This window comes from Seriola lalandi, unplaced genomic scaffold, assembly GCF_002814215.2.
Source record: "Seriola lalandi dorsalis isolate HSWRI2012SDOR001 ecotype SW California unplaced genomic scaffold, Sedor1 jcf7180002054953, whole genome shotgun sequence".
Classification (NCBI taxonomy): Eukaryota; Metazoa; Chordata; class Actinopteri; order Carangiformes; family Carangidae; genus Seriola; species Seriola lalandi.
Window position 1 is genome coordinate 1,050,900 of NW_019525504.1, and position 26,293 is coordinate 1,077,192.

A 26,293-nucleotide genomic window follows, 5' to 3' on the forward strand; every position below is an offset into this window, starting at 1 on the left:
CCCCTCCTCCTCCTCCTCCTCCTCCTCCTCCTCCTCCTCTTCCTCTTTCTCTTCTTTCATCCAGCAGGAGTCTGATAATTCTCAGGAACTGAGTCCTGCTATATCATGTCTGTTCTCTCCTGTTGTCAGTGTCATGGACGAAGGCTGAGGTCAAAGGTTAAGCTTTGTGCGCTCTGCATTTTTTCAATTAGAACCTGATTTTATGTCTCTGATGGACCTTTTTTCTATATCCATCTAAATCTATAGCCCCTGAGACTCATGGGTAATATGTAGTTCCTTATATACAATTTTTTGAGGTGTGAAAGTATATTTCTGTTGTTGTTGTTTTATCATCATGGAGATATCAAAGATTCAGCTGCATACACACACACACACACACACACACACATATATATATATATATAAAGAGAGAGAGAGAGAGAGAGAAAAAGGAGAGAGAGAGCGAAAAAAGTCATGCTGGCTGCTCTGTTGAAGTTAGAGGTCTTGGTCTTACAAACTTGGTTTAAAACAAAGCAAACAGACAGTTAACTGGTATCTTTGTACCAACTCACCACAGGCAGGTTATAAGTTAGCAACGTTAACATTACCGTCTGATTCAATCTGTTCTGCATGCTATGGCGCTAGTTAGCATGCAATCTTCTCCTATTTTCACCAAATATATTACAGGCTACACTTCACCAGCTCACCTGGATCACTCACAGCGTCAGACCGGTTTGTCCAGGTCTCGTTTTTTTATTCTTATCTTAAGTCCCAGGCACATGTCGTAAAGGACGGGGAAACCTATCATAACGTTTGATGCGAACAAATATTTACACAATTGTGTTCTCTGGTCTAGAGCGGAGCACTTCTACGTTTTGATTGGTTGCATCATAGCTCATTACCATAAAGCTGTTTGGACTCAGACAAACCGCCAACGGTCCTGCTGCTGCTCACTGTACAACAGCACCACAGAGGCCAGAGCGGGTCGGCCGAGGAGGATCTCTGAGTGAGCGGTATGAAGACGTGATGACAGAACCTGGGACAGAATCTAACAACAGTGAGCCTCTGTGTGTGTAAACCTGAGAAACACAGTTTAGCTGAAGCACACCATCATGACATGAAACTGTGCTGAGGTTTCTGGGAATTCACAGATGAAACTGTACGATCACCCTCTGACTCACTGATCTTAAAGGTCAGATCTGGAACTGCTGAAACACATGTTGTTCCGGAGGTAGTTGCTGTGCAGTGCAGCTGTATTGTGTTGTCACACAGAGACCAACAGGTAGAACCAGCAGACAGGAGCAGGGTCCTCTTCAGCGTCTAACGGAAAACGACAAAGAAAATGTTTGGTCCTGTGTCCTCGTTCTCGACTAAACACACATGATGTTCATGTATGACACACTGTGACTTCCTTCCTGTCCCTCCGCTGACTCCATATCTGTGTGTCCACAGCCTGGTGTTTCCGGAGAGGACGTTTTATCTCTGCACAAAGACGGGGGTGGAGGCAGACGAGTGGATCAAGATCCTGAGGTGGAAACTGGTGAGTTTGTTTTTGTCATCAGTAGCTCCGAGGGTCTGAGGGTCTCCACTCTGTATCATCACAGTATCAACAACTGCTGATAATGTGCAAGGTCCTAACTGTCATGGGGACTGCTGAAAAGCATTCTGGGAAACGAGTTCAGTAGAAGACGAGGCAGGTTGAAGGAAAGTCATGACTCAGTAACAGTGAATCCATCTGTGTCTGAAGGAGGGGTTTACTTTAAACAAGGTATGTCATAGACTTGTGTAATATTAACCCACTTCCTTATTACTGGAAACACCATGTTTCTTCCACCACCATCCTCAGCTGGTTCAAACACAGGATGTGACTTTGATACAACCAGTTTAACTCTTGCTTATTTATACATACACACACGTTCTGTCCCGTTCTCGTTACATCATTCTACCCAGGACGACAAAACACAGATACATATGATTACCTCTAATATAAACATTGAAACACGCACACACACATATTACACACTCACACCATACACATCATATTCTTGTCATTTTTACATCTCTATAACTGTTCTTTTTCTTGTTCTTCTTCTTTTTTTTTAAGTCAACATTGGCTAACTGACAGTGTAATGCTTAGTGCAGTGGTTCTCAAACTTTGTCACATATAGGACCCTGAGCTGACGCTAATTACACCACAGACATCCATCTTTTTTGCTTTTAGGTGTTTTATTGCAGAAAGTGACTGAAACAGTCAGATGTTCTGTCACTGTGTTACTTATGGATGGAATTACAGTGAAAATGAATTATTCTTCTTTTTGGCTGGGGACCCGCAGGAACAGACGTTGGGTTATGGTCACCAGACCTCATGACCAGAATGTCTGTATTTTATATCAATCAAACTCTGGCAAGAGACGTTTGGAGTTTGGATGCTTAACAACACAACTGAAACACAATTAAAATGTTAGCAGGGGTTTGGCGAGACTCCCTGCTGCAGTTTGGTTGATGACACTCATTCTTCTTACTGTCAGTCTGTTTGTGTTCATAATTGTCTCTTGAATAAGTTGAAATACTGTGATTGTCTCCACTTCTTGGTTTCTGGTATGATACAACACCTGATAGCTGGAAGTCCAATACAGCGGCTGACCTGGTGTGTAGTGAAGCAACGCAAGACGCTGAGGAAATCTCAGAGCAACATTTATTCAACTCAAAGAAGGGATTTGAAGGGAGCAGGAAGTTTGACCTGACTTGATTTCACTGAGTTCCCTTCAGTAGCAGTGACTCTCCGTTTGTCTCCAGTCACAGATACGAAAAGGTCGATGAGATGGACAGACGGGGCCGCCTGCGTGAAGGACGCCGCGTCACCTGGATGATCGGTGAAGAGTAAACTTGACACATTCTCCTGAGTGTACTGACCAGAGACGGGACTCCAGTTCGCTTTATGATGGTTCTCCAGCATGAGGATGATGAGCCTGCAGCTCAGCTTCACTCTGTTAATCTGCTCTGAGTTCAACCACATCAGATACACAGACCTTAGGGCACAACCCCTCTCTCACAAACAGCTGTCAGATGTCACATGACTCAGCTGCTGTCAGGTGTGTTTACGTCCAGTATCCTGCAGGTGACCAGCAGCTATTCTGGAAAGTGTTACATTAAGAGTTAAAGTCTTCACCTGTATGAACAGGAAACATGTTGGATGAAGTGAGCTAAGCTGTGGGAAACGACGTGAGCCATATTGAAGTTTAGTGAATTATAACTTCCTGTTTGCTGTGTACCACTGGATGATCACTGTGGAACTGAAGAGAACTTTAACACCTTCTGGACGTACGGGGAGCTTCTGTTTTCTCTGGTTTCTGAACAGACCTATGGAAAGTATAAAATGATGTGTATCATTCATGTTTGACTGAATTATGACTGATTTCTGACACTGTTGATGTCTGCTGTGAGTTGAAGTTGATGTTTTTGGTAGAGTCTCCTGTCAGCAGCTCCCTATTTCCCAGAGAATGTTTGTTCCTTTTATATTTAACATGAAGTTTTACAGTCAAGTTATTTAAAGGACTGGATTAAATATATAACACTTAAACTGACACTGTGTTTGTAGTACTCCCTGACTTCCTGACCCTGTCTCCAAGGCCCTTACTGAAGAGCCAAGTCTTAAACACAGCTCATTCACATGTAGTTTATTTTAAAGAAGCCTCAGTAATTTCCTGTAACAGCTGACTGCAAACACCACTTAAACAGGAGGAAACAGTGCAGTTGTTGGGGACTATTTTCAGTCACAGATTAATTCATATCTGGTGCTGTAGTGCGTTTCCTGCAGCAGGACGGTGTGGGTGTGTTCATGGTGATGAAGAAACATGTCTCCCAGACAACGATGGAGCGCTTATGGCTCAGAGGAAGAAGATATCAGACACTATAGTTGTTGTTCAGTTTGATCTTTTAATAACTACAGCATTTGTTTCACTCCTGTGGCAGGAGAGAGTGGATTTTTTTTAAATACTGTAACAGTCAGCGTTAGATGAGATGAAGCTCAGCTCTATGGTTCCATGATGTCACTGTGTCAACCCTACAGGAGAGTGTGGTGCTGAGGACTGAAGACGAAGGATACACAGTGAGGTCCAGGAGTCTGAGAACAGGAGCCGGTTTCACAAAGATAAACCTTGACAGTGTCTTAGATAAAATAGTCAGACTTCTCATTGACGTCATCTGTAGCACAAAGCAGATTAGTTCAGTTAAACTTAAACTGGACAGTGGTACAATGAATTCTGGGTAAATTAAGACTTTTTTCAACATACAAAGAATGGCAGAACAAGGAACGGCATCCAACTGCTGAACTCCATTTACCCCAGCAGAAAAATGTTTGTCTACTGGAAGAGTTACAAGTACGTTTTACTTGAAGAGTGAAACAATAAAAAGAAAATTCTGATTCGGAAAATTGGCTGCTCTCTCCAGAAGAATGTTAGCAAACCACATGCATGAGCCACATTTTCCTGTTCTTTTGTTGTTGGGTCAGTGCAGGCATCACTGGTTGATACCATGGCAACATAGACCTGAGTTGGCCTCAGGCTGAGGTGTCTAATGTGTTTGGCTTGAAATTAGTCAGTCATTATTCTTTATTTTTAACAGCTCCAAGTGGCAGCAGGAGTTGAATTCATAAAAGCCTCATAAAACCACATGTAGCTTTAACCTATAACACAGGATCAGTGTCACATTGAGAACAGCTGCAGACAAACCTCAAACAAAGAAATGAGCTGTGTGGAGAAACCGACCTTTACCTGAAGACCACAAAACAAACAATATGTATTTTAAATCAAAACAATGAAAAACAAAGGGAGACCAGTTTAGGTGCTGAAATTAAACATTTATTCAGACGAGCTCAGTCTTAGCAGTGAAGATGAGAAATGATGGAGAGTACCTGAAGTCTATAGAAAACAGCAGGAAGTTAAGTCAACAGAGTAAAGTTCAACCATGATGTAAACAGGTCTGAAGATGTGAATACTTCCAATCATCATGTTGAACCGACAGGATTTCCCACAGGACTTGAATGCACCATTAGAGATGGAGAGACAGTGAGCAGGATGTGATCCAGATGTGGTCCAGAGGGGGGGACAGCCTGGTCTGTTGGAGCTTATGTCACCTCCACCACCTGCCTCAGCTCCTCTATTAGTGGAGCCAGCTCCTTCTCCAGACTCATGATGATCCCTGCAGACACACAGTATACTGCTGTCACTGCACCACTCAACAACACATGAACATGTGGAAACAGCTCAGCATCAATATAGGGTGAACTGTGATGACCCCTGACCTCTGATGACATCACCAGCACAACACATCCGTTCTGCACACAGACACCTCAGAACTTGGCTACAGGGGGCAGATTTACACTCAGTGAGCAATGAACACTGCTGCCTGTTTAGACCTCTACTGTCAGGACGTGTCCCTACAAGAATATTTTAGCAATATTAAAGGGTTGAAATCGACAGCAAGTGAACTGCTCTTTGTGCTTTAATGTTTGACGCAATGCAATGACGTTTTTTTGCCGCCGATACTGATACCCATCACCTATGAGTGAGATACTGTGCAATCCCAATCATCTTTGGCAGACATTGCAGATGGCGTACGTTATATCAGTCTCACACACTTTATAAAAGTTCCACACGGCCGACATGTTGTTTTGTTTTGGTGTCCTGAGCCAGCACAGTGAACAAGGTGGGAGGCGGGACTACACGCCACAGCACACAGTGCTTCTCTCAGCCACAGACAGCAGAGTATTAACCACAGGTGATCGGTGATCAGTGACTAGAAGCATTAATGCCGATCTACCTATCAAATATTTTTTATCAAAAATGACCATTAATGATTGGTGACCGATCCATCGGGCATCCCTAACTGTTACAGTGGACAATGGTGACTGAAGAGATTTTACCTGTGTTGGCGTTGCTACTGGCGATGAAGCTGATGACCAGTGGTAACCGATTGAACTGCACAATCTGTTCAACACAGAGACACAGCAAACAGGTGAGGACCAAAACCAGGCGCACTCATAGTAAAGGGGATCACTGTAAGATTTTCTACAAATATTACAAGCAGAGGTCGGTCAGTGACCAGCTGACAGCATCCTACAGCTGAATGTGAGTCTAAGAACATGTTCACAGCTGATTTGAGGGCTTCAGTCTATGATCCAGCTTTAACAAGTTTACAGGACATCAGAATAATGAACAAGCTGTTTAGTATGTTTTAGTTCTAAATAAACGTGCCATCAGTCATAATACATCATGTTTGAGGTGGTTGACACTGACCTGAAAGGTCCATCATTTAAATCTATGATGCATGGAATCATTACTGTGGAGCAGGTGTCTGACCTGGTAGGTGTTGTAGTAGCAGATGATGCTCTTGTTCTTGGAGAGGCCCAGCTTGCTCCCCTGATCTGTGGCCAAAGCAAACGTGGACAAGAAGCCAGGTCTCAGAGCGTGGACCGGGGCGTTGTCATTGGCAACTGCAGTGACACAACAGCAACATTAACAACAACTGCCTGGGAGTGAAAGGCTCAGAAAATTTTACTGTAAATATAAACTACAACAGGCAGGACTTAAGGGTTTATTATGATTCAGAGATGCTTTCTCACCTTTGATCACCGGGACACCGTCCCTGTCTGTCACTACTATAGCATGAAGACCATCAACACTGAGGGAGAGGAGACAGCAGATTTCACTGCTGAAGCACTAAACATTCACATTATTTCATTGTGACATGTGACACAGCTTTAACATTAAATGTAAATTCAGCCATACTCACCTTTGCAACTGTTTGTACAGGTATCTCTTCAAGTCCTACAAAGAAAAATATATCAGGTAAAAATGACTGAGGTAGATTAGCTTCTACAGCAACCACCTGACTGACGAAGACACCGAAGGGACACCTCCAGTAAGCTACAGTTTGGTGGAGTGTTCTTTAGTCCAAACCTCATTAAAAAGATCTGTCAGTCTAACGCCATCTTGCTCATAGTCACTTATGAAACACTTAGACACAGAGTCTGGTGAAGTTAGTGCCACACATAAAATCCAAGCTAGCTTACATAAAATCACTTTTGTACTCAAGCTGTATATTGTTGAAATGTTTAGGCACTACATATATGTAATATATATATATATATATGCATATATGCGTTTGGTTTTGTTGTAAAAATTAAAAAACGTGATGTGAATGAAGAGCAGAGGCTAACAGGCTAACAGGAGGAATTAAGGCCGTACTCACATCAGCCATGGCGGCCAGTGTTTGTCACCCAGACTCTCTGCAGCTGCAGGGACAAAACAAGCTTCATTAAATTTCATCATTGACAGAGTGACTCAAACTGTCTGTTAATATAACCGTGGGTTCCCTAAAATGGATTAGAGCATGCTAACAGGTTAGCTACTTAGCAAGAAAAGTGGCGAGATTCAGCTACTTCCTTCTAATTAAACCACTGACAGTTTGAGTTAAACTCGCGAGCTACATTAATGTGACATTTCTAAATTTAAGAATTAAACAAGAGCAGCTTTACTTACCTTCTCTGAATCCTTTTACTTGACTTCTCCACCTACAGCTACATACCAGACAAAAGCAGAAATCACATGACAACTTGTTTTGTTTCCGGCTCCTGAAGAAGTGTTCAGGGAAGTCCGTGCTGCGCAGCGTTGGCGCATCGCGTCACGCGCATGCTCAGTACGGTTAGAGAGAACCGTTCTATGTAGTAATCAGGTGCTGGAGGCTACGGTTGGATGGCACAGGACTGTGGTCCAATAGTTTGTTTTCCTTAGGAAGAGATTTTTCTCTAGTGTGTTTTATTCATTAGTCATACATATTTGATACCAGTGCCTTGGTTTGGTTTTATTTTTGTTGGGGACATTTTTTGTCAGGTGGCTAAAATAATTTCCATTTTATTCTACTTTATATTTCCACTCCTACAGGAGAGGGAAATATTGTACTTTCTACTACACTACATTTGTTTGACAGCTTCAGTTACTTGATGAAGATTTTACACTATGATTAATATAACAAGTCATTTACCCCTCTAAACTTCTGACATGGTTTCATTCCAGTAAATATTAAAATGATATAGCTCAGAGAAAATCATCATCATCTACAAACAGCAGACATTACATTAAATAAGCAAGATATTGTCAGGACTATAACATTCACTGAAGCACTTGCACTGTACTGGGTTCCCTTTCGCCCCAGGGAAAAACTAATAATAATATAATATAATTAACACTCTGGGTGTATTTAGAATTGCTGAATTGTGGTGTGTTGTGTCAGGAAAGTTATTGTTAAGAGGGTATGTCAACCTTCACTTGCCACTAAATGGCCAATAAGTTTTCCCCTGACCTGTCCACAAGCACGGCCATTGTGCATAATATCTGTATAAAGCTCTGCCAGAGTAAATACAAACACTTCCATGTTTCCTAGCACAGCACTGCTCTCAGTTTTAAATTCTTTAGTTTTAGTTTTAGTTTTACTAATTTACAATTTACAACAGTCCAATGTCCAAATCCACAATGCCAAAAGTAATATTTATTTTTTCTCAGTTTACTGTTCTGTTGGTCTGTTGTGAAACATGTTGCTGTCCCCAACCTCTTTTCTTCACTGAGTTTAGTTCATGTTGCAGTAAAATATTCTGCATGTTGTTTTTCTCCAAGGCCAAGGTCTCAATTTGAAGCTTTAATTCTTTTATTGGAGAAGCAGTACTTCCTCTTAGAGAGGAGAGATGGAGCATCTCTGTTTCTGTGGTAACAGAGGGACAGCAGATAAGGTAACTTTCATGGTGTGGAAAAAGTTTTAAAATTTATGTGAACATTAACTGTACTTGAATATTACGTCAGAGTAAAAATTATCTTTATGTTGGGAAAATTGAACTGACACGAAAAATAATTTCATACTATGACACGATCGGTTGTTCACTGTGAGGCCTGACAAATGTGATTGCAACATCATTTTCCTCCCTCATTTCCTCATCTGGTTCACTGGAGATTTCAGTCGGGCTAAGATTTATTCTCTCACTAAAAAAAAGACAGGACAACTCTTTCAGGGTTTAGGCACGAGTGGACAGATTTCAGTAAGTCTCCTTACTGCCATGATGATGTCCGGCACTCTTCTTTTGGTGCTTCATTGATAGAGTCTGGAAAAAATTCACGACCAACACTGTGCGCAGCTACCACGCACACCGACTGTGTGTGCTGTGTCGCTGCTCTCGCCAGCTCTATCTGTCTACATAGAGTTTGCCTTGTACAATGGCCATCAGCAAGCTGCTCGAATGTTGGATTTCTTTTCATTATAAATTCATTTGTGGTTTATTTTTGACAGAAAATGTAACTTCATATTCAGATTCAGCCTACATACTGAAACTATATTGGAAGGTGTCAGTTTAAAGGGAGAATGTTTGACACTATTTCACTGCTGTGTGTCTGTTCAGGTGAAGTAGTCAGATGGGTTAAAGGTCTTTTGGTGGAAAAGTTTGGTCTTTATTTTTATATATGCTCTATATGGTTTGATTTCATAATTACAGTTTATTATGACACTATATTTAACACTAATGGTGGATATTCGTCTGCATGTTATTTATTCTGTCTGAAAATATTTTGATGAATAAAGATTTTTTGTGTATTTTTTATGCACACATTGAAAATGTGCCACCATTTCACCATATCCCAGTACTCCCTGATGTGTCTGTCCAACAACTCATGAGGAGCAGTAACAGTAAAACCAAAATAACTAACGGTTCAGGTAGTTGGCTATTGAGCACTTAAACATACAGTCTGTAACTTCTGCCTTTAGGGGTTTCTCAATCAGAACATTAACAAAAGATGGATCATGGGAGTTGTTGTCTTCACCATCATTACCGTAAGCTCTTCCTGGTTTGGATTCCTTCAGTGTCAGTGGTACGGAGGACAGAGACTCAGGGAAGAGTTGGAGCTAAGATTGATGCCAACCTTTGTTCTGATTGTTTCTCTGATAACTTATGAAGCAGACGTTCAGCAGGTTTTTACCAGCAGCTGAATTATCCACAGAGGTGTCCTCCTCTCCATAACAAACACACCAGGGGATTAAAACCAGTGGAAACACTGAATCAAGCAGTTTCACTTTAAAAACCAGAGATTCAGCGACGCTCTTCAGTGACACAGGACAGGACGTCTCCAGCAGCTGGGAGCTGAGCTGTCTAACATTTCCTCAGCTTGTTTCTCTGATAACTTCAGATCCAGACGTCCGACGACTAAAATCCTTCATCTGATTCAAATACAGAGCTGAAAACCACCAAGGTGTCAAAAGTGTATGTGGCTTAACACTAGATAAAAGTCAATGTTGAGCTTCTGTCAGACAAACACACTGACACATGATCATAGAGGATATAATGTCATTGACAGGTGACCAAATGACACATACCATTACCATGATTAAAATCACAGATTTCTCTGGTTTGAGAATTGATGGAAATACTAATGTAAGAACACAACTCAACAACTTTTAGAACATAGGTCTAGTTGTTTTGAGACATTTTAACTGGACTCTGTGAATGTTATCTGAAAGTTCTGTGTTCTGTGTTTTAAAGTCTGTCTCCAACAGGTTTGTTTGTTGCACTGGGAGACTGCTGAAAAACAGGCTGGATTTTGATCTTTACATTCCAGAATGGATCATTAATAAGCACCCCAGTGTTCACTTGAGACACCACACAGGTATCTGTAGATGGGGGTATCTCATAAATACAGTGATGAGTTCATTAAATGACAGTGGTGTCATTTTCAGTCACTACAGTAGAGGGCACCACAGCGTCAGTTTAAAATGTGAACTTCTCTCTGTCTGAGTGAGAACGGATCACTCTCATGTTCAGCAGTGATTTGACATGAGGGAACGTAAATCTGACAGGAAGTTGTTTATGGTTCCAGTTCTCCTCTTCTATGTTACCAACACACTTGGTTGTTTCATTGTACTTGTTGCCGAAACTTTACTGTATAAGTTCTATTATTATGATGCTCTAAGCTTTAAGTATATAAAAGCAGAACAGTCAGTGTGTGAACACAGTCCACAGAGCTGCTCTGCGTTCAGAGGAATAAAAGGAACTCATTCCTCACACCATCTCCATGATGTATGAGGGTCTGAGCAGAGTCTGACACCTGCACAGTCAGTGATACTCTGCAGACTAGCTGCTTTAAGAGGGAGGGGGGGCAGGCGGGAGGGCTGGATGTCAACAAAGAGCAAAGTGATATTAACAACAGCTAACTTCTAAGGTACTGGTCCAGTCAGTCAGGTGGATCCAGTCCCTCAGGTGCTGACAAGGTCTGAGGCCATGATCTCTGTGCTGTGGAGGCAGCACAGAGACGGTGGAGGCGGTGACAGCAGAGTGACATTTACTCATTTACTAACACTGCTGTATGGTAACAGTGTTGTTTTATCGCTTAATCCTTCATTTTGGCCGAACAGAGACTCTTGTGAGACTCATGTGAAATAGAAAAGTGAAAAGTTAAATGATTACGCATAAAACTACAATCTCCGCCTCCTGGTTGTTTCCTCCACCAATCAGGCAAGTTACAGGAAATATAGTCGCAGTCTCTCACTGCATTGAATGATGGCCAGAAGTTGTTTTGCAGAACATTATGATGTCACAGTGAAGTTGACCTTTGACTTTTTGGAAATAAAATGTCATCACCTCCTTTTATCCTCATAATTTAAAATAAATAAAGTTAAATTGTGTCATAATTAGTTAATGAATGTGTGAGTTATGGTCAAAAACATCAAAATGTCATCAGTTGTCAGTCATACAGATTAGGTAGTCTATGTATTTTCTTGTATGTAAATGTATTTTATGTAAGTGTGTTATGTCAAAGTTATTTTATTGTTTTGTTGTTTGTTTGTTTGTTTTTTACCAGATAAATAGTATAAAGTATAAACAGAAATGCCCACACAGTGTGCTGCAGCTGCTCCTATTTTTGGCGTTTGTGGCCAAAGAGCTCAGTTTGAACATCTGCTTCTCCAGATGATGCTTTGCAGATTTCAGACACTGGTTTATGTGAAGAGGACACAGGTAAGATTTCCTCTAAGACTGTTACTCTAGGACTGATGGCTGGAACAGCCAATCAGGAGCAGGCCTCATTAGACCCTATGAAAATTCCCTAAACCTGCGTTTGCTGTGTGCTTGTCATCTGGGGTGCGCAGAGTGTGTGCCACATGTATTCCAGTAGATAAGACGTGGGCCCAACGCTACCGCCCCACCCCACTCGCTGTTATGTCGCTGCCTCCACATGGTCAACTCCTTCTTCTCCTGCTCCTTAAAGTGGCACCATCCAAGTTATTTCCCATTCCCACCATCACGTCACGTATTGGCTGATATGGAGTTTACCCAAACCTTTGCATGTTATATCTTAGTTACTGTACAGAAAGGATATATGTTTGTTTGACAGAGGGGGAGGGGAGGGGAAGGACAGACCCACAGTGGGACTGGTCCAGCCTGTCTTCTGACTGGACTGGTTAAAGCAAACAGATCCTCTGGCTGAGCAGTCCTCTGAAGACAGGCTCTTCCTGGGCCCCGTGAGGCTCTGCTGTTACTTTAAACTCTTCCAGATGATTTATGGCTCTGTGCTCTCAGGGACTCACTGCTGCTCACCGTTCATTCAGCAGAGTTCAGGCTGACTGTGAGCCATCGCCAACCAGAGCTCCCCTCATGACACCCAGTCTACTGCAGGTTAGGTTAGGTTCGTTCATTTTCAGAGTCCAGAGGGTTTATGGACTGAAGTCATGCAACAGACAAACACTGATGTTTATAGACCAGCTGATGGCTGATAATACAGGGTTTACACTTTATCTAACACTGAGGTCCTCTGTATTTATGTGAGGACTAGCAGGGACTTTAGATCCTACAGATACTGTGGACAGACAATTGTTTCTATTATTTAGATTATTGATTATTTTGTTTATCAATGATGAAAGACTGAATAACAAAAACACCCTTCTGTATAGTTCAATACAGTTCAACAGCTCCACACACTATATAAATCACAGTGAAAGAGTCTCTGGAGACACGTTTTTATACCTGGTGGTGATGGAGGTGTGGAGAATCTGCTCCAGACTGGTGTCTGTTGTGGTTGGTTTATGATTCTAGCTCACAACATCAGCTACATCATAAACACACAGACTGTTATATCACACAACACCTTCACACTGCTCCTCTGTAGGAATATAAACATGGCTGAGGTCCAGCAGGGCACGTTCTGAGGTTTAGAGGTTTGACTCTTTTTTACGTGTGAAGATTGTTGGACGCAAACACAGAACAAAAAGGTAATTCGATGATGAAAAAACATCTTTCAAATCAGAAGTAAGAAACTCAGGAACAAAAACTGGAGCTGGCAGACAAACAGACAACAGACAAATTGACAAAGACGACTGGGAGAATAGAGACTAAATAACAAGGGGAGCAGGTAACAAGACACAGGTGTATGGCCTTAGAATGGGTCAGATAATCACAATAGAGGGGAAACTGGACAGAGATAAGAAGTGAGGAGTAGCAACCATGAGACACTCAAGGGAAGTAATTTCAAAGTAAAACAGGAAATCAATATCCCCTCAGAGCAGACCATGACACTGTTTATTAAAGGAATAGCTCAGCATTTTGAGGAAATACTGAGAGTGAGATGAGAAGATGGATATCAATCTCATGTGTATGTGTTACATATGGAACTGGGGTCTTAATGCTTTTTAAAAAATAATATTAGACTATAGTCACACACCTACACTAACTCAAACAGACCTTTAACTAATAAAGCTTACAGAATACCCATAGACTAGCCTACATCGTCTGTTTAAGTGAAAACAAACCACGTCTCTGTGTGTAAATCCAGACATCTACATTATCAGTGACCAATCACTGCCTTTCTAATTATCATACAATAAAAACCAGCAGACAATAATCGGTTGTGTATTTTGGGAGAGTTGAGGAGTTCAGCGTCGTGGTCTGAGGCCACAGCAGCACTGAACACATTTGGATGAACTGAGCCAAACTAAACAGTCAGCTGTTTTCCTTAAGCCTGGTGTAGGCCTGGTGCTGCTCCAGCTGCTGTTAGGAAACAAGGTGAAAGATAAAGAAGTCCTGCTGAAAGTAAAGAAGACAGGAGCCAAGACCTGATAGTGCTACAACTCATCCACACACAGAGCAGGTTCTTCTCTGTTACTTACCCAAATTAACTGGGGATCAGACCAGGAGACCACAGTCCACTTCTCTCCGGTAAAACTTCTGAGTCCCTGAGTGAAAACAAAGATTATAGAAGTTAATATTATAGAAGTTAATATCAAAAAGGTAAAAGACTAACTAAACCTCCACAGACACACAAAGACCATTAACATGAAATAATAAACTACTTATTGATCCTAAAACATATCTCTACAACAACTAATCCTCCATTGTCTCACTGCTCATGAATGAACACCAGTGTTTGCTAACATTAGACCATTTTATATTGGTAATGAGATGTCAAGCTAACAATGGAAATGAAAGGGTGTATATAGTTATATAGCTATATAGTTAGCTACTGCTATTACTCTTATGTAATTTGCTTGTACAACACAAAGGAGGCATGCAGACTACATGATTAGCTAATGTGGTATGGTCCAAATTAGGGGTGTCTGAGGTTGTAATACAAGATCCAGGCATGAATGTGGGAAATAAAAATAAACTATAGCCTGGAGTTTCGTCATAATGCTGATAACATCCTGTGGTAACACTGCTTTTATTTATGTATTTATTTCACCCTTTTATATATTTTGCAGTTAGAATAGTTTGTGGTTATTCCTGTTTGCACCTCTCACATGTCAGCAGTGCACTGACGTCCTGACAACCAAACTGCAGACAGCTCCACTGAGGTGTTAATAAAGTTTTAAGTCTTGAATCTAACCCTAGCCCTAACCCTGCTGCAGAACAACAGCAGAGCTGAGCTTTAAACCAAATGTGAAGATCTAATACAGACTGTGAGGCAGGAGCATGATCCAAGTCCTGTCACTCACTGTCACCACCGGAGGCAGTGCAACAGCTGTTCACAGTGTGTTAATATTTCTGATTATTATGATATATTATTAAATATATTATTATATCAATATTTGATTACCGCTCCTCTCTGAGCTTCATCCATTCATCATTCCCTAACACAACAACACAAACTCACAGAAGGAGTGTATATGGACAGACTGAATGAACAGTAGACCTGATGAGGAGCGAGCTTTCAGCACAAACCACATGGTCTTCACAATGCTGCTTACAGTTAAAGGACCAAACCAGAGCTGGTGAATGTTGTAGGAAATTTACTGCAAAACAACATCATTTAGACCAATGTTAAACATTATCCAGAGTACGCTGTGCTGTTGTTGTGTCCTGTAAGTTAACATAGTAACTGTGTGTACAAATATTCACTGTATATTGTAGTGATGTCAACAAGAAAAACAGACATGAGGATAACTGTAGTTAATGACCTCACTGTAAGTTTCACATTAATCTTATAGTTGGATTTCATCATACTGAGGTGTACTGAGTAAACATTGTTTCCTGGATATATGAAACAAACATGGTGACATTATATAAATCATGTTATACTTTAGAAAATCGCTACTAATGTAAAATATATGCGGTTTCTTAGGGCTGAAACACACCAGACTTTTAAAAGCATCGATATCTGTCATATCTTGTTTGTAAACCCTGGTGAAGAGAGGCTGTAGATATCCTGACTGTTCCTCAGACATTATTTACTGTCATGTTTCTCAGCCGCAGCTCCTTCCATCTGAACCACTGCTGCTCTGAGGTCTGTACTCTCTCTCAGGGCTGCAGCTCTGTCTGAGAGTTACAGTGTGAAACTATCTGACATCTTGATATGTTCAACCAAAACCTTTCTGCACATTCCTTTAAGATCTCCATCACCCTCCGTAATTGTCCTGCTGCAGAGTGCTGTGGCCTCGGTCGCACCATCATGTCTCACATCAGCTGTGATGTCAGGTTCCTTCAGCTCATGTCATTAGCAGCAGCAGCAGCAGCAGCAGCAGCAGCAGCAGCAGCAGCAGCAGCAGGCTGTGGAGCTGCATGACTTCTGAGAGTGTTTCCCTCCTTTGCAGTTGTGGTTAGGCCTTAGCTTAGGAGATGGTTCAGGTGTAGCACAGAGAACTGTCTGGGACTGGAGTGAGGTTCTGATCAGGTTCATGTCATAGAAATAATTTGAACTCATCAGCTTTACAGTTTTGAACCAGGGTCTTTGGTATTTTGAGCAATTAGTTCATGAAAAATAATGAAGCTGAATTTAGACTCCTTCTAATAGCAGCAAATAGTTTAACAGTGACAGAGTGGCCACTGGGAGACCTGGGACTTTTCCAGATGGGCTGCTACACAATAAATGAGTGCTCCCTGTGTTAGACAGCTAACAAGTTTGTCCAGAATGCTGGTTTGCATGTTATATCGCTAGTTAGCATGCAGTCCCCTCCTGTTTTCAGTGTCAGTGACACCTTTGTCCCCGTGAACAAACAGGGACAAGGCATAAAAGAAGAGGAAATCCCACCACCTTGATCACCAGTTTCTTTGCAGGTATTTGATCATAAACCAGCGTTGGAGAAATTAAGATTCAGATGTAGCTCCTGAAGCTCACAACAAATGATCAGCACAGTTATCACAGTTAATCCTGTGGGGAACATGAACGTCTGATCCAAACTTCATGACCACGCATCCAAAGGTAGTTCTAACATTTCAGTCTAGACCAGAATGGAGTGACACCGTCAGGACAGTTGGTCTTGTACAGTGGGAGCAGTGCACTGTGGGAGTTTATTAGAAGGCCTGAGCTCTGTGAGCAGAGTCCAACAGAAGCCGAGGAAACGACAGACTGATGCTGTTTTAATTGAACCATCATGTGTTGAAGTGAAGCAGCCTGAGTGAGGGCCTCACTTCTACATTAGCTCGGCAGTATCAGTATTACTGCGCAGATTAAGGACATTAAACTCTGTAATTGCTCTAATTGGAGTTATTTGTAAAATAAATAGCATGGAGCTGCCATTAAAATGCCCCAGGAGCATTTAGTGTGAGATGAATTTGATAAAGAGGTTGCCTCTGCGTTTCCAGCTCTCTATAAATGATCCAGAAAATGTCCTAATGAAGAATACAGGTGGGAAAATCATTATGTGTCCCGGGGGTCTCACTACCACTTCATGTAGGGAGAGGTGCTCTGTTTGTGGGTGACTGGGAGAGAAAACACCGCCAGCTAATGACCTCTCTCTGAGCAACCAGCATGGCTGATTGAGGCCTAACGAACCCCTGAAGAGCTGGTTTGATTCTGGGGTTCAGTGGCTGACTGCAGTCCAACATCCAGAGAACAACACAGCGGAGGAAATAACACGTGTGCTACATGTGATCATTTTACTGTAAATGACGAGAGGGAGCAAGAGGAGGCTTCTGTGGAGGGGCCACCAACAGAGGACCCCGTCAAGTTAACATCTGAGGTAACTGAAAGCTAATCAGCAGCAGTCCCATGATTCATTTAAAAAAAACAACAATCTGTGATTTGTTTTGTTTTGTGGTCTGTATTAGAGTTCTGCAGGAATGAGTCCTTGAACCTGGAATTTAGTGGTATTTTATCACTTCCTGTTCCCTCATCCCAAAGTGTCTGGGTTTGCTGAATGTGTTTTAGTTAGATGACTGAAATAAGGTCTGTGGTTAACACAAGCTCATGTTTTATTCTACGACATAAAATATGTCAGTAAATATCCCAGTGGTGAATTCTTTAAGCTTTTACGTCCCTTAAAAGAAGTTAAACGTCATCACGTTGAACATGAAATCAGATCTACTCACCAGTCCACCTTCACAGCCTCGCTGGGTTTAAACAAACTGGTTCTAACCGTGTCAGAGGAAAGGCTTTTATAGAAAAGATAAGAGCTCAATCAAATTAGTTGAAGTTTAGTGGTGGTGACGGTGAAGTCATGTGACCGTGGTGTAGTTGGTTTATAGCTTAACTTTATCCACTAAAATCAAATCAGTTCATCCTTGAGTCCATGTGAACATTAGTGCTAAATTTGATGAAATTCCCTCAATATGTTACTGAGATATTGTGTCGCATCGTGACCTTGAACTCTGACTCCTTCGACCACCAAAATGCGATCAGTTCGTCCTTTAGTCCTAGTGAATGTTTGTGCAAAATCTGAAGAACTTGCGTCAGGATGTTACTGAGATATCACGTCCACAAGAATGGGACAGACAACCTGAAAACAATATGCCTCCAGCTCTGACGGCCACCGGTGCAGAGGAGTAAAAACTCAATGTGAACACGTTTCTTTGTCTTTTATCAACTGTATGTAAAGCAGAATGACCTCTGTGTATGAACTGTATGAACAATATAAATAAATAAATATGTTTTTTATTCAGCATAGAAAAATCAGTCGGTGCAATGACTTTATTTCAGTCTGTCTCTTACACTGATCGACACACTGCTGCACTGAAATGAAGCAATGACACAGAAAACTCTTCAATCAAGTTGATCAAAATCAAAACACAAAAATAAAATACAAAAATTCTCAAATTTGAATTGACACAAACTTTTCAGCTTCGGGAGGAGGCACTGTGGTCATACAGGATCCAATCACTGGTTCAGAATCTGGATTTATTCTATATTAGAACAAACTGCTGATCATCAGGTAAAGATGAAGAGTGTCAGTCAGCTCCCTGCTTTGACCTGCAGCCATGACAACTGTTGTCAGGTGATACCATGGCAACCAGACCAGTGTGTGACTCTAGTAAACCACCACTGAAGTTACAGCCTGTGATCTGACCTTGATGGAGGAGAAAGAATCATTCTTCTTCTGACCAGAGCGGGAACTGAATATTTATGATTTTTATGATTTCAGATGATGGACGTGTCTCTGTCATGATAACCCTGAGGATATACTGTTTGATGGTCACATGGTGATGCCCACCATGACTTCACTGATGTCCCACAGTTTACTGGCCACGTCCCGGTCTGTGGCCTTGTCCAGCAGGACCTGAGGCTTACACTCAGCGAAGCACTGTCCCTGCACGGCGTCCGCCTCTGGGCTGCAGGCCAGATACACGGAGGTCCGAGCTCCTTCCTCCGGGCTCTTGAACAGGCCCCGGGAGAGCAGGCTGAACAGGGGCTTAGCTAACACTGGGACGTGAACGTGCCTCCCCAGGTTAGTCCTCACTATGCCTGGAGTCAGAGCGTTCACCGTCACCCCGCTGCCCTCCAGCCGCTGGGCCAGCTCGCAGGTGAACAGCAGGTTGGCCAGTTTGCTGCGGCTGTAGGCGAACGCCTTGTCGTAGGCGTGCTCGCTATTCAGGTCCTCGAAGTTAATGTGTCCGTGCTTATAGAGTTTGGAGGAGACCACCACCACGCGGCTGGGAGCGGATCGCTTCAGGAGGTCCAGCAGCAGGTGGGTGAGCAGGAAGTGGCCCAGGTGGTTGACCCCAAACTGCATCTCGAAGCCGTCCTCTGTCCTGCTGTAGGGACACTGGTAGATCCCAGCGTTGTTGATCAGAACATCCAACCGAGGCTCCTCCTGTTCAGCACAGAGACACTCAGCTACAGACAAAAGGCTTACTTTGTGAACGCACAGTCAGTGTAAAACCTGCACTAGAGGACAAACAGTGTGAGTCTGTATCATATACTAAAGCTACACTGTGTAGTCTACATGATGCTTTAATAATTACAGGTATCCTACTAATTATTCATGTCACATTAAAATAAAATGACACAAGGCCAGTCAGTAACCATAGAGCTTCTCATGTTATCAAGGAGACTTGATACCTTTTTAAAATAAAACAAAACAACAGACATATCATCTATATAACAATCAGTAGCATCTAGTCGTGTTGCGTGTGGCTACAGGAGGACAGGGTTTCAGTCAGTGGCGTCCAGATTCTGTACCATATCATTTATATAACAATTATATAACAACATATGTTCCTCTTAGCGCTTATAAAGGTGTTCCTCTTAGCAATTAGTTATATAAGTGCTAAGAGGAGGAACCTTGAACATAATCTTGAGCTTTGACCCATGAGACGGGCCAGACCTACAACCTGACCTTTGACCTTTGAGGAGAGAGTATGAGGGAAGAAAGAGGAGGTGTCATAAAGAGGCGATGAAAGGTCTGTGTTGTTGTTTTTTTACATTTGACTGTAGTTTTTACAATATTATAAAAGAGCAACAGATACCGTAGCAAGTGTTAGCGTTAGCTTATATACAGTCTAGAGGTGTTCCACTGAGCGCTCCCCCCAAGAGGCCTGGCGCTCTTCCCTTGTGTTGTCTGGATATGCAGCGTTTTTTCTGTTGCATTTGTTTTGGAGGTTTATGTTTGTTTGTTTTTACATCGTTTCCGTGTTTGCAGCGTGTTTGCTGTTCATGTTTTTGTTTTGAATTCCTGCAGGAAGTTTCTGTTGTTGTATTTGTTTTGTATTTACGCATGTTTTTTTTTCGAACCTGCAGCTCATTTCTCCTAATGCAAGTGTTTTGGGCTGTTGCAGCAAGTTTGCCCTTGTTGGCCACCTGGTTTAAGGTAAAAACATGCTCATCCGCATCACTGTTTTATTTAGTGACATTAATTCTAAATACTGTCTGGACTACAGTTATGGTGGAGATTCAGGTACAAACTACAAAAGCACTGAAAGCTGCTAGTATTATTATTATTAATGACTGCTACCGCTAAATATAATAGAAATAGTGAATAAATGAAATGGCACAGTGAATCTATTAGTGTTTGCACATCCACAAATTTTACTGTTACTCCTGAGCTGTGAGAACTCCATTAAAAAATGTTCCTGTCTTGATAAATGAAGGAAGACACATTAATAACAAAAATAAAAACTGCTTCATATGCGCTTTTGCGAATCGATGAGTGATGTTATTCAATTCAGCTGTTAAATAATCCTTTGAGCAGCAGCTGTTTTACTCAAATAAGAAAAAAATACATAACTTTTAATCTAACGTGTAAAGTGTGAAGACAGGAACTGCAGGCTGATTAATCTGAAATTGTTATTACATAAGTGATATTTGTGAAATCAAACCTAAGCCGAATTAAAAAGTGGAGCTTCTTCAATGAGGAAATATACTGTTGGATTCTAACGGATGAAGGATTCAGAGATAACACAGTCATATTTATAGAAATGCACAATTTCCGAATGAAGTTTGGTCTGACGTTCATTTTAAGCAGACTTGTCTGTGAAACAAACTCTGATCAGCGACAGAAATCCGTCCAGCTACCTTCATTATGTCCTGACAGAAAGTGTGTACAGATGTGAGCGAGGCCAGGTCCAGCTGTTTGAGGACCAGCTGTGAACTGTCTGCACCGGTCTCCTCTCGGATCTCCCGGGCCGCCTCCTCAGCCCTGCTCAGGTCCCGGCAGGCCATGATCACACGGCCCTGGAGCTTCACTATCCCCGCTGCGGTGGCCTTCCCGATCCCGCTGTTGGCTCCAGTCACTATCACCGTCTTTCCCTTCATCATTGTGACTGTTCATCTACTGCCGTTAGAGTTCGGAGCGTTAAAAGCTAACCTGATACATGAGTGCACAACAACATAGAAACACTTCATTACCCAGAGTTCACAGCAGACCACAGTTCCCTTTGTGTGCGCTCGTAAAATAGACTTTCCAGCATTCAGATGACTTTAGTAGCTGTTTTATTTTCCTTTATGCGGCCGTTGTTTAACGGCCACGTTATTATGATTTGTGATTAGTTAGAGTTTGTTTTTCATTTTTTAAATTAATTAGAAAATGTAAACTTTATCATCAAAATGATCCTTTATAGTTCATTAGTTTTCTGTGGAGTCATAGTAGTGCCAAAAAAGATTAAGTCTATAAAAAGAAAAGAAATGTGGAAATAAAATAAGAATAAATAAGTATATATAAAGACAAATAAATAAAAATTGAAATTTAATTAAAAAAACAAAAAAACAACAAACGCTTTTCCCCTATTGCCTTTGCTTTTCCCCTATGTGTCTGTACACACATTCTGAAGTTTTAATGGGAGATTAAAGCTCCATATTTTCCTCCTCTCCTGTGTTTTATTTGAAGTGTTGATCCATAAGAATTTATTTGTGCTTTTAAGAACTAAAAACCATCTCAATGTAGGTTTACATCTCGTGATGTCATCTACAGATCAGGAGCCCTTCCTAGTCTCAGGAGGGGCCACATAGCTAGCCATACTGGGCAACATGAAAGCCCATCTCTCAGTGAATAATAACCATCATGTATTTAAGCCACAGTATGAATAATATTTTATATTTGAACGTTTCTAAAGGTAAATCTGGGGGAGCTTGTTTGAATGGGCCTGATGCAGCTGATAGAATTACCAGGCAACAGCCGAAGCTCAGTGTTATATTTTCTACAATTACTTATTTATGTTAATGTTAATATTAACACTTCAGATTCAATTCAATAAATGTAGTTTGATTATACATCATTCGGAAAATAGTCCCCAACTAATGCAATATTTCCTTCTGTTAGAGTAACATATGCTTAAAACTGCAGGGACCAGCTGTTTTAGGAAATTACAGAGCCTTTTTTTTATCATTATTAAATATATGACAACATAAAAAGTCAACAAATACATCCGTCTCTGCTGCTGGTACACATAAACATCTACTGCAAACATTTTACTGCTAATTCCAACCCTGTACAGATAGACAGGATTAGTAGCTTAGAGGTTAACAAAAAGGAAGAAGGAGGAGAAAGCAAACAATGGCTGATGGAGAGTGATTATATATTTATTTGTTCTTTATATATATTCTCTGGTTGTATAAGTTTCGTCATTGACTAATAGTTTTATGAATGGAAATTATAGAAAATGAATTCCATTATCATCCAGCCTCAGATCTGGAGCCTGACACTGATCCATCAGATGAAGCCTGTAACGGTCTGTGGCGGGCAGCCAGTAGAAACAACTACCTCCACCACCAGAACTGAGGCTGGGCTGCTGTGGTTCGTTTCACAGCTGGGGCTCCACCAGCAGCAATAATGTGGCAATAACATCTGTAACATCTGGAAAACATTGGAGTTAAGGTTGAGCCTGTAAATGACAAGTGAACCTGGGTCCAGCTCTGTGGCTTCCCATCACACCAGTAGCTGCTGCTGCTGCTGCCTTCAGAGACAAATGTAAACCTCTTCACCCTCATACAAACTGTCATAAAACATAATCACATCTATATCATATCTATATCTATCACAGACGAGACAGGATAAAAGAGAAAATAGTCCAACTGTTTGTAAATTACAGATGACCCACAGTCTGATGATCAATACTGTCCATGTCAGATCTATGGTTAGCCTAGCTTAGCACAAAGACTGGAAGCAGGAGGGAATGTGTGTGAATGCCATGATGAAGTAAAGTTAGGTGGTGTCCATTTTAACATGTAAACACAGGTGTATTTAGCAGTAACTGATCTCCGATCAGGTCTGAATCAGGTCTGACCTGGTCTTATTCCACTTAGCTGCTTCAGGATCAGGGTCCTGGTCCTGGTCTTATTTATACTGCTCACTGTCACTAACTGTGTCCCAATTCAGGGGTCACATACTTCGCACACAAAACTTGAGGTTTTAAGGCCCTTGGTTTTAACAGTTGTGCTGTTGATCTGAGCTGAACCAAGTACTTACATTCAAAAGTGTAATCCTCGAGTTCTCTGTCAGTTTTGATTGCTTTCATTACCGGCACGCAATGAATCTTGGGATAGGTTGCAGGACACGTTTCTCGGCCACATTTGAAGGATCCATTGAAACAGGATGGTCTAATTCGCCGCTGTGACACATTCGGCCTTCAAATGAAGCCCCATTTGGGACACAGCTTCTGTCATGGCTCCCTGGGACACTTGAGTGGAACATCATTATGGTCATTAGTTACACCTGTGACAGGTCTATAAAACAGGACAGAGAGAAGAGAGAGCTGGTGACAGGAGATATTCAGCAGTTTTCATTGATGAAAGATCAGATTCACGGTTTCATCGTTTCAGCAGATCATAACTCAGGTAATGTCAGGTCACCAGTGGACTATAGATTATAGATTAGAAAGGATTAGGCTCTGCTGCATTACACTGAAACATCCTGATGATAAACTGAGGTGGTGCTGACCTCTGACCTTCTGCCTGTGTCAGAGCTCACAGCACAACGGTCCTGAGAGACTCAGTGCCACACACCGATGAAGCTGTTTATTTATCATGAAGCCTTCTATGTTACATGACCTGGATCCACGTCACCGTGCTGTCAGCTTCCTGTATATCACCACATTAACAGTGCTCACACACGCTCTGCGAGACGTTCACATTGTTCTATCCAAACACAGCAACAGTCCACGTTCCCATGTACAGGCTCATGTTTTCTCACATGAGGAGAGAAAAATAACAAGACAATTAAAGGACTATCTGTCATCCAGCTCATAAGAAACAGCTTTAACTGACATAATGTACGATCTAGACGACAGCTGCAGTCCCAGTGTGTCACCAGCTCAGGCCAGCACTCAGCTGTGATGAATGGAGGTCGGAGCTCGATGTGGAGGTGAAAACATAGGTGCGGGGCTGTCTGAACTGTGGAGCTCAACACTCAGAGCTGAGTGCTCCCAGGGCGCTGACACAGCCGCGAACAGTGAGATCCAGGTGACTGCCCCGGGCCCCGGCTACAAGTCACACCATGAATCTGAATGAAAATGAATCAATAATCATGTGTTTAACATCACTTGTCTTATATTTACATAGCATAATGACAGAAATGGCAATAGCAGTTATCACGTTCCACAGAACCATGTTACTATAGCAACAGCACAACAACAACAGTCTTCACAGTCATCATTAGATGACTTAGACCAGTGCTTCCCAACATATGGACCAAGGAAGGCATTGCAGGTGGGTTGTAAAATGGTACAGTTTTTAAAAGAAATGTAAATATGTATATACGTATGTAGGCATACATATATATATATATATATATACACATATAGATTAGATTAGATTAGAAAGTCTTTATTGTCCGTGAGGGGCAATTTGATTTGCAACAGAAGTCACAACCAATACACATCATATAAAAAGTAATAAAATAAATATAGACATAAAACCATATATCATACAGTAGATTTCATCATAAGCTACAGTTGCACTAACAGTTGACGTCCATGGCAAAAACTGCAGGATCAAAATGGATAGCTGGTTACCAACAGGAAGAATTAAAAGGAAAAAATCAAGACACAGATGGCGACAAGTGATAGAAATGTAGCTTCCTACATGTTTCCCAGCTGTCAGTTCAGTCCCGAATGTTCCATCATTATCATTAAAGTGAAAAGTGCTCTGAGGAACAAATTATTTGGCCTCTATAATGTTCGGAGGTCAGATGTGGGCGGCCAACATTTTTGAGATTTTCAAGCGGACCTTGAGTTGGAAAAGGTTGGGAACCGCTGACTTAGACGGTCGTGTCAGCGTGTCAGAGATAATAGTCAAATCATCTACCAACATCCGGTGCTAGGACTTCAGACGATGGGGGGGCGCAGAGCCACAAAATGCTTTCTGTAGACCTGATCAGAGGCACAGCGATTGTAGAGTGAAGGTATTGACAGTTGTGTTGTTGTTCTCCCAACTGACGACCTTCTCTAAAGCACCACCGGTTCACCACGTATATAATGGTTTACATGCGTAGTCCATGTGCAGGCAGTATCACCCTCCAACACTGCAGCACATACACCATGTTTGTGTTCATGCGCTCACATGAGACAACAGAGAGGTATGCTGTTCTTAAATAATAACCCTCTCGATGTGAAGCGGTTAAAACCAAACTAATTCCACCTCCATGCATTTAGCTGATTAGTTTCCTGTGCTACAGTCCCTCTCAAATTGGTCTCAGACTCAGCCCCAGTAGGACTCAGAAATACTTTGGATTCTTGGCCCTCAGAGCTTCTCCTGGGAGCCACGCTGACAGGCCTGACCTCAGCTGACCCTGCTGTGATTACCATGCAGTAGGAAGAGGCCCCAGAAACCTGAGAGCCCACTGTATGATGAGGAGTTAGAGGGAGGAAGAGTGTTTGTGGAGGCGCTGGATTTTATGTGAACTGTTTGAAGACAATCAGAGTTTGTTTGTTTGTTAGTGCTGATTAGGATGTTTCTGACTTTTCTGTCTACTTTGTGTAATTCCCTCTTTGTCTTTTCTTTTGTTTGAATTTCAATCTCCTTCATTTGTTAAAGAGAGACTCTGTAACTGCAGAGAACTCATGATGAGTTCTGACCGGACTCTGGTGTAGAGAACACAGGCTGTTCTCCCACGACTGTCCCAAAAAACTGAGGGCTCTAACTCACAT

At 41.8% G+C, this 26,293-nt stretch overlaps 3 protein-coding genes across 3 annotated transcripts in view; 1 reads left to right on the forward strand and 2 right to left on the reverse strand.

Annotated features, from left to right (window-relative positions):
- Positions 1 to 3,563, forward strand: part of dapp1 (dual adaptor of phosphotyrosine and 3-phosphoinositides) — a 12,370-nt gene extending 8,807 nt beyond the window's left edge. The window contains exons 8-9 of the mRNA XM_023394727.2: positions 1,432 to 1,519; positions 2,776 to 3,563. Of these exons, the coding sequence (XP_023250495.1) occupies positions 1,432 to 1,519; positions 2,776 to 2,799 (112 nt within the window). The 3' untranslated portion in view covers positions 2,800 to 3,563. The remainder of the gene's footprint in view (positions 1 to 1,431; positions 1,520 to 2,775) is intronic.
- Positions 3,564 to 4,816: 1,253 nt separating this feature from the next.
- Positions 4,817 to 7,660, reverse strand: lamtor3 (late endosomal/lysosomal adaptor, MAPK and MTOR activator 3). The gene is made up of 7 exons (XM_023394703.2): positions 7,521 to 7,660; positions 7,231 to 7,273; positions 6,772 to 6,806; positions 6,602 to 6,660; positions 6,339 to 6,472; positions 5,903 to 5,966; positions 4,817 to 5,178 (listed from the first exon to the last, which is right to left on the reverse strand). Exons 2-7 carry the CDS (start codon positions 7,237 to 7,239, stop codon positions 5,105 to 5,107), a joined length of 375 nt encoding a protein of 124 aa, XP_023250471.1. The 5' UTR covers positions 7,240 to 7,273; positions 7,521 to 7,660; the 3' UTR covers positions 4,817 to 5,104.
- A 10,732-nt stretch (positions 7,661 to 18,392) lies between these two features.
- LOC111645484 (retinol dehydrogenase 14-like) lies at positions 18,393 to 21,573 on the reverse strand. The gene is made up of 2 exons (XM_023394715.2): positions 21,228 to 21,573; positions 18,393 to 19,527 (listed from the first exon to the last, which is right to left on the reverse strand). The coding sequence occupies exons 1-2, from the start codon at positions 21,468 to 21,470 to the stop codon at positions 18,910 to 18,912; spliced, it is 861 nt and encodes a 286-aa protein (XP_023250483.1). The 5' UTR covers positions 21,471 to 21,573; the 3' UTR covers positions 18,393 to 18,909.
- Between the last annotated feature and the right edge of the window lie 4,720 nt (positions 21,574 to 26,293).

Excerpts from the sequence above, each read along its gene's own strand:
- lamtor3 (XM_023394703.2), bottom strand. Across the intron at positions 6,661-6,771 it reads CTGTACAAACAGTTGCAAAG|TGTTGATGGTCTTCATGCTA; the intron begins GTGAGTATGGCT and ends CCTCTCCCTCAG. Across the intron at positions 5,179-5,902 it reads CAGTAGCAACGCCAACACAG|GGATCATCATGAGTCTGGAG; the intron begins GTAAAATCTCTT and ends GTGTGTCTGCAG.
- LOC111645484 (XM_023394715.2), bottom strand. The coding sequence starts at position 21,470 with ATGATGAAGGGAAAGACGGTGATAGTGACTGGAGCCAACAGCGGGATC. Across the intron at positions 19,528-21,227 it reads TCTGTCAGGACATAATGAAG|GAGGAGCCTCGGTTGGATGT; the intron begins GTAGCTGGACGG and ends TGTGCTGAACAG.